The sequence below is a fragment of the Phaethon lepturus genome, unplaced genomic scaffold (genome assembly GCF_000687285.1).
Source record: "Phaethon lepturus isolate BGI_N335 unplaced genomic scaffold, ASM68728v1 scaffold2437, whole genome shotgun sequence".
Lineage (NCBI taxonomy): Eukaryota > Metazoa > Chordata > Aves > Phaethontiformes > Phaethontidae > Phaethon > Phaethon lepturus.
In genome coordinates this window covers 1-8,542 of record NW_010553834.1, presented here as the reverse complement: position 1 = coordinate 8,542, position 8,542 = coordinate 1, and the positions used below count along the sequence as shown (strand labels likewise).

General features: G+C 46.8%; 1 protein-coding gene across 1 annotated transcript; it reads right to left on the bottom strand.

The window, feature by feature from the left end:
• Positions 1-3,998: 3,998 nt before the first annotated feature.
• LOC104613939 (olfactory receptor 51G2-like) lies at positions 3,999-4,915 on the bottom strand. The gene is given in 2 exon segments (XM_010291634.1): positions 3,999-4,690; positions 4,693-4,915. Coding segments are annotated over 2 exon segments (915 nt in total).
• Positions 4,916-8,542: the final 3,627 nt, after the last annotated feature.

Genomic DNA, 8,542 nt, shown 5'->3' with positions numbered 1-8,542 from the left:
TGTCTAAACCTTTTCTCACTGAAGTCTTGTCGTCTTGTCTTGAAGGGGTCCGCAGCGAAGAGTACACCTGTCTAAACCTTTTCTCACTGAAGTCTTGTCTTGAAGGGGTCCATAAAGAAACATGTTGAAAGTGCCTTTATAAACCTGCTTTGTTTGGGTTTTGTGAAAGACAGGATTGAAGAGAGGTGGCACAAGGATGTAGATGTTGCTCATCACAGTGTGGATGGAAATGAAACCTTAAAAACTCCTGCTTAGAAATATAATGAATTAATCAAACCCTGGAGCCTTTTAGGGAATTCTTATTTGAAGTTTAATGTAAGTCAAAGGAGCAGGCTAACCAGAGGACTATCAGGTATAATCATTTTTATCTGTCCTTATACCCATACTTACCACAATAACAGGAGGAAAAAAAAAACCCAAAACAAAAGAAACCAGTTCACTTTTTAGCATAAGCCAAAAATACTCTTCAATTGACTTTGTGCTGCCCCTGCTGGGGTTATATATGGTGTCAGGCACGATTTTATGTCTCTAGAGGGAATTCTCTGTCGGAAGTGTGAGCATAATAGAGCATTTCAGAAGACAGGTCTTACAGCTGGTGGGATTGGGATATAATCATGACAAAATTCAGGCATCTATGTGATATATTTGTTGTGTTTTCCCACGCTACTTGAAATGAGGATGAATGGTAATGTACTTGTTCTGATTTTGCAGAAGATGCTTTACTGCTTTTGAGAAGTAAATAAAGATGTTGTTTTCTCCAAGAAACAGTATGGAAATACCCAAGCTGCCTAATTGCTCCGTGCTCCTGCAGCAACCATTTCTGGTAGTTTTTCATACTGCACTTTATGTGACAGAAGCATTTGGACAGAAAGTACAAGGGGATCCTTTTTGGCTTGCCTAGGCTATAGGAGAGGGTTGTAATCTACAGGGCCACAAAGCTGAGACTGGAGGATGGGGCCAGCTCTTCTGGCTGTGCTCCGTGAGCTATGTCGTGCAAGGCCTGGCTGGGAACAGGACCACAACTTCTTTCCTGTGTCACTAGCAAAATCTGATGTCATGGCAACTGCTTCAAAAACCTTGAAAAGATCATGTGGATTATTAAGAGATTTTTGATCCGGCCCCCTTGGTAACTTTGGAGAAATGAAAGTTTGAAACCCCAGAGTGACTTATCATAGCTGATCTGCCTCATCTTTCCTTTTTTCCACCCCCTCACCTCCTCCCACCTCTGTTCAGTGCCCTTCCAGCCCAAATCCTCTTCAATAAAAGAACCAGACACATGCTCATTTTCCATCCCAAACCAGAAGTGGCAAGGATAATGTTTCTGAGCTGATGACGAGTTTCTCTGTCATATCGCAAAGACTCATCTGGCCAGAAGTGCGGGAGTTCTCACTGTCCGGCACAAGATGAACTCAGAAAACAATTTGTTCTCTTTTTGTTTTCGTTGGCAGCCTTTTATCATGTCTCGCCTTCAGTCTTCCTTTGTGCAGGCTGAACGACCACTGCTGTGCAGACAGGTCAGCCACGTGCCCCTGTGGCCACGGCAGCCCTTCAGCAGCGGGTGGCTGTGGTGGTCCTCCAGGTTGCATCTGCAGGGACAGAGGTGGAGCACATCACCGAGACGTGCTCCAAAGCTTTCCCGTTACTTCTGCGGCAGTGCTCAGGGCCGCACAGACCACCGCGAGCACTGCAAAGCACCCGCTCAGATGAAGACTTTCTGTCAATATGCTCACCCTGTCCTACTCGGCACTCCTACCACTTGCTCCACGTAGTAGCCACGTGCTGCCTGGTTGTGTCTCAATCAAACAAACATCTTTGTTCCTGATTTTCCCTTCCTCTGTCCCACATCTTCCAGGGAAGAGGAGGACTGTGGGGCAATCAAGGTGGACAGCTTTGTGGATGGGCACTGGGGGGGCAGGATGCCCAGCCTCTCGGGCAGCCCCATGGGTGGAGGATGGGACTTTTCACAGTTTAATGAATATTTATCCAGGCCAGAACAGTCGATGAGCAGAGTGAACAAAACAATTGTTTTAGTTTGGAGAAGAGGAGGCTGAGAGGAGACCTTATCGCTCTCTACAACTACCTGTAAGGGGGTTGTGGCGACGAGGGGGTTGGTCTCTTCTCCCAAGTAACTAGTGGTAGGATGAGAGGAAATGGCCTCAAGTTGCACTAGGGGAGGTTTAGATTGGATATTCGGAAAAATTTCTTCACCGAGAGGGTGGTCAGGCATTGGCACAGGCTGCCCAGGGAGGTGGTGGAGTCGCCATCTCTGGAAGTGTTCAAAAAACGTGTGGATGGGGCACTTGGGGACATGGTTTAGGGGACATGGTGGCACTGGATTAATGGTTGGACTTGATGATCTTGAAGGTCCTTTCCAACCTAGTGATTCTGTGATTCTGTGATTCTGTAATTATTTTTATTTTTACGGGACATCCAAAGCACATTTATGGATTATGAGGATGAGGTACATATTCAAGTCTGTACACCCAGATTCAAATACTTAAATCTATATTTTCATGTTGAAGATAATTAGAGCACACTGGAAAGCTGTCTGCTAATTTAACTTATCAAGCTAATTCTTTAGCTGGCAAAGTGAAGAGTGGAGGCACAGATGTCTGGAGCTTTGTCTGAGAAGTGGGGCAGTTGGAAATAGACTAATTCCATTTTTCATGGCACACTAATGAGTTTAACCACATGCCCTCCAGTTAAACAATGCCATGTTCCCTGTTTACATTGACAGATGGAGCGTGAATTCCTTGAGAGCTGAGGGCTGGAAAAGTTTAATTTCTTCCACATAAGCCACTGCAGCCCCTGAAAAGAGCAGCAGACAAGCCAGGCAAATAGTTAGCATAGGTTAGAGGAATGTTTTATAGCTTTTTTTTTTTTTTTTTACCTGCAACCCCAAAAGGTACCGTCCCTGTATTCAAAGTTTAAACCCTGTAAGCATAGCTTTTCTTTTATGATTTGTATTTCACATCGCACATAGCAGTATTTCCCTGAGGTACTGTGGGTTGTGGATTGGAAGATCTTGGCTGTCAGTTCTGTAGAAGAAAGAAGAGCTGGGTTTGTGTACACAGCGCTTAATTAACTGTTAGCTGTAATAACAACATACCTGCTAAGAATTATAGTTGCTGTGTATGTTACTAACACACATATTGACTGAAATAGCTGTCACTTTGAGTAGCTTGACGGGTTATCAGTCCTTTCCAACCCTAGTGATCCTGTGACTCTGTAACTCTGTGATCAACCCAACACCACCATGCCCACTAACCCATGTCCTGAAGTGCCCCATCCACACGTTTTCTGAACACCTCCAGTGATGGAGACTCCACCACCTCCCTGGGCAGCCTGTGACAATGCTTGACCACGCTCTCCGTAAATAAATGTTTCCTAATATCTAATCTAATCTCCCTGTCGTGGTTTAGCCCCAGCCGGCAACTATGCCCCATGCAGCCGCTCGCTCACTCCCCCTCCCACAGTGGGACGGGGGAGAGAATTGGGAAAAACCTCGTGGGTTGAGGTAAAAACAGTTTAATAGGACAGCAAGAGAGAAGGAAACAACAATGATAACAACAATAGTAATACCAACAAAGGAATGTACAAGAACAAGTGATGCCCAATACAGCAATTGCTCACCACCCCGTGATCGACAGCCCGTCCCCGAGCAGCAATTCCCGCCCCTCGGCCAACTCCAGTTTATGTACTGGGCACGATGTCATGCTATGGAATATCTCTTTGGCCAGCCTGGGTCAGCTGTCCCGGCTGTGTCCCCTCCCAGCTCCCCGTGCACCCCCAGCCTGCTCGCTGCAGGCCAGCACGAGAAGCTGGACTGTCCTTGGCTGCTCAGCAACAACCCAAAACATCAGCACATTATCAACAGTTTCTCATCCCAAATCCAAAACATAGCCTCACACCGGCTTCTGTGAAGAAAATTAACTCTATCCTGGCTGAAACCAGGACACTACCACATGCAAAACCCCTTGGGTCGTCTGTGTCCTACATCAGTGCCTTCTTGGAGTGAGAAGTTTGTGTATGCCTCCACAGATCTGTTTAGTTTTTACACTGTAAGTAATGGGGTTTAGCACAAGGGGTAGAAGAAGGTAGATATTGGCTGTGAGGACGTGAATCAGAGGAGAGGCAGATTTCCCAAACCTGTACACCATGGACAAGCCAATCATTGGGATGTAATAAATCAAAACAGCATGGAGACGAGAGATGCAGGAGTTCAGGGCCTTGAGAGGCTCTTCCTTGGACGTGATACTCAGCACAGTCTTTGTGATCGTGACTTAGGACAGGATGACAGACAGCAAGTCTAGCCCAAAGGTGGCCAGAACAACAAATAAGCCATACATGTTATTCACCTTGATATCTGCACAGGGCAGCTGGAGTAAGGTGGGGTGCAAACAGGAGGAGTGAGCCAGCACATGGGACCTGCAGAATGACAGCTTCTTCAGAAGTATCAGCAAGGGGACCAAGAGACTAATGCTCACCGTGAGCCCCACCCTGATGACACCTAGCCTGGGGCTGGTCAGGATGGATGCATACTGCAAGGGGTTGTAGATGGCCGTGAAGCAGTTGAAGGCCATGGCCCACAGCACCACAGAGTTCAGGATGAAGAACATCAGGGCAAGGCAGGCATCAAACCTGATCTCCCGTGAATCAAGGATCAGCGTGCTCAGCGCTGTGGGGAGCACAGAGACACACCAAGCTTTGCGGTAGCCAGCATGCACAGGAAGAGGTGCATGGGCTCATGGAGGCTGCGGTCTGCTTTGATGACAAAGAGGATCGCACTGTTCCACAGCATGGAAATAACATACATGCAGCAGAAAGGGACAGCAAGCCACATGTTCCCACTTTCCATTCCTGGGGTTCCTGTTAGAAGGAAGGTAGAAGGTCCAAGGAAGATACTGTTGGTCATTTTCCTAGTGCAACATCTTCGTCCTGTCAAAGATCAAGCAGCAGATACCACTCATCCTACAAAAGAATCATAAATGCCACAGAAATTGTAAAAGAGTAATCATGCCATAAAGCAAAGCCTTCTTCATGTCTCTCTCACTGGGGTGATGGGGATCCAGACTTCTGAGTTTGCTGAGACAGCAAGAGGGCATTTTACCTTTGTGATTCGTTCTGGGCATGGAAAACTACAGCTCCCGAAAGTCAGAAAGCTTATGGAGGTGGAGGGACACAGTACCTCGCTGATGGTTGAATTAGGGGTTTCTCTATGCCAGGACACAGAGAGCCGTTTGCTAGGTTGACAGATGTGATACTGTATTGACTGTGTTGCACCAGAGGGCAAAAAGACTTGGGAGGTGGCATCATGAACGAAGGATGAAAGAAGGCTTGTATCTCATACAGAGAGCCCACCTCTGGACTTGGGCGTCATGGAGGGAGTTCACTGGTCCTTGCTCTGGCTTTTCCTTGTCCTGTAGAAGAGCAAGAGAAGGAGCACCGTGCAGTACCTAGCCCTGAGCGCTGGCATGGCCAGGTGACTGCCTCGCCTGGATAACTGAGTGTGGCTTCCAGTGCTTTCATAAAGATTCCCATATCCCTCCTGTGCGGGTGTTGCCGGGCACGTCTTCTCTGCTGGCTGTGAGCTTCATCCTCATTTTACATACTTTTTTTTTTTAGTTCTTTGCACCTCTATTTTCTTTCTTACTGTGAATGAATATCAGGCTTGGTGATCTTTTCCTTCCCTAAAAATAACCTTGGCAGCAACGACCTGATATATGTGCCTTTGCACCAAGTGGTTTCTGCATTTTTGAGGACAGTGCACAGCTGAGAGCCCAGATAGTGCAGCAACATATTGCAGGATCCAGCCAACAAGCATTCACCAGTGTCCTGCCAAAAAGCAGCTTGGTGAACATCTGGTAGCCCAAGAGCAAAAGATTTTGGACGTGGATGTTCTCGTATGTACAAATGCAAGTGCTGTTTTCCAGTGTAAATGGAGTAAACAGCAAACAAATCACCCTCTCACAGGGAGGAGAGCTCTGGCAGCTCCCCGTGGTGTACAGGAACCACTCCTGCATGCTGAGCAGAGAAGATTTCAGTCCTACTACCCACCTTGCCAAGCGGTAACACAGGCAAGGCTTGTCCTTCCTTACAGGTCACTGTCCCCCCACCCCGTTGCAGGCGCCTGTTGTGCAGGCATCAGCATCTCAGCTGGTTGTCTGGACCCCACCAACCACACTGGGGAACTGGCACTGCCAGAAGGCATTTTGTCTCACCCTGACGCTTACCCTGGTCAGATGAACGGTGCTCACAGCCCTCACTGCAAGAAAAGCCTCTGAGCTTTTCATTCCATGCGCATTACAATCTCTTCATTACATGCGCACTGCTCCCTGTAAAACCGATAATCGCTTTGACACTACAGTAACACTGACAAAGTTATCTGAAATTATCTAACAGCTGACATGTGGAAAGCAGCCCAGAAAAAGCAGATCACTTTGCCTTAAATACGGAGCAATAACCCAATGTGAGCTGCCTGAGCATCTTGCCTCCAGGCTGCCAGTGAACGCGTCTTTATATCGCCACTCCACAAAATCCCACAGGACTCCCAAGCTCACCGGATACTTCTGATTCTTTTTTTTTTTTTTTTTTGTTGATCCACTCTCTCAAAGGAGATGATGCAAGCATACTATTAAGAGCGAATCCCAGTGTCAAGTGGGAGGCTACTGTGGAATTGCCTTGGGTTAGCACCAGGAGCTAAATAGGACTAGAAACTAGGTACGAAGTCAAAGCAGGACTTGAATATGGTGTTGGCTTCTGGCTTCAACAAGGAGACATCAGACAGGAGGAAACTTTCCTGGAGACCCTCTAGGGGTAAGAAGGACAGATGTGAACCTACCAAGATGAGAGAGTGATGGTGGCAAGATCTCCCTTTCCTGGCAGCTGGGGCCTCAGGCACCATTGTCAGGAGATGAAGCTCCTGGAAACGCTAATCTACCCATTAAAATATTCAGGTTTGGCATTTTTCAGCAATGGGATCATTTGTTGCCTTTGTATTTCAAAGCACCACCCCAAAGCTGTACATCCCCCACCCTGTGAAAGTGTGCTTGTGTTCCTGGTTTGGGTACAGACCTCCTTGGCTTTCCCACCGCTTTCTCCAGGCAGCTTACCTGCAGCGTTATCATTGACTGGAGGGCACTGCTGACCCCTTCCCACCACAACAACCACCCTGTCCATACTGTGCAATGATCCAGATGTCACAGACAGCTTTATTTAGAGAGAAGGGAATCCTAACGTAGGAGCCTAAGCGGTTGGTGCCGAGTATCTGGTATTATGTGCCGGTGATGGCTTGCATGCACACATCTCACAGGTCACAAGGAGCTACATGAGTCAGCCAGTCACCCTTGCACATACCTGACCAGCAACAATCCACTGCTGTCATTTCTTACTTAGAAAGGGCATCTCTTAGAAGACCCAGACCTTTGCCACTGGAAGAGACAGCATGGTGGAATGGATGGACATTGGTCATGAGGGCAACTCCCATGTTCTTAATGAAAATGAAAACAACATTTTTTGTGGAGCCTGCAGAAAAATAGGGGTTTTACCTCACCAGAGTGATGGTGGATGAGCACCAGTCCACAAGACATGGTGCAGCCCTGCTTTATGAAGTGAGTGCTCTGAGAGCAGCGCTTAGATGAAGTGCAGTTGTATCTCTCCTCCTTTGGCTTCCACTGCCTCTCCTATGTGGACTGTGAAAACCTACTTCTGTTTTATCTGAAGAAGGATGAGCTGAGTTAAAATTGAAGAATTCTACTGAAATGGTGCCAAAAATACACTAATTTGCCATTTTGTCTTCAGCCTAACAACTGCTTCGCTTCAGCAGAAGTGCATGTTCTCTTCCCGGGGCTGCCCCTCCTCCTTCCCCGCTCACGGAGAGATAGCAGAGCCTGGAGGTTCCTATGGGTGGCCATGATAGTCAAGGCTGCTCAGGAAGATAGGGAACTCCAAGAAATGCCAGGCCAGGTCAGAGATCTCCTCTCCATCCATTACTACTCTTCAGTTTGCACTAAAAATAGAGCAAAGGTCTGTTAACATGCTTGACTTTTGTAGCTTGAGTTTCATAACTTGAGTATGGGTCGTCTGACCTTCACCTCATTCTGTTGTCTACCTTTTTCAGATATAGTGCAGTGATTTTGTAAAACATTTTTGCCTGCTTATTGGGATAGTGGACCTTAATATTACTATAGTGCAATCCTATTAGCAACGATCTCCCTGTGATAGGTCACTCCAAATAATTGCATCAGCCAGGATTTCTGATATTTTTGAAAGGGTTTACATTTATATGGGAATTTTTGAATTTGCTGGCATAGGATTATTGTAGGTTTTTCCTTCCTTACAAAAAGAAGGTTAATGCTTAAAACTGAATTCTACCCATTTCCTTCTACAAGGACAGTGACCATTTCCACCCATCTGAGCACCTTCCCATAGAATAATAGAATCATTTATAATTATAGAATAATTTGGACTGGAAGGAACCTTCCAATCCAGTCCATCTAGTCCAATCAATTCCATCTAGTCCAACCCGCTGCCATGAGCAGGG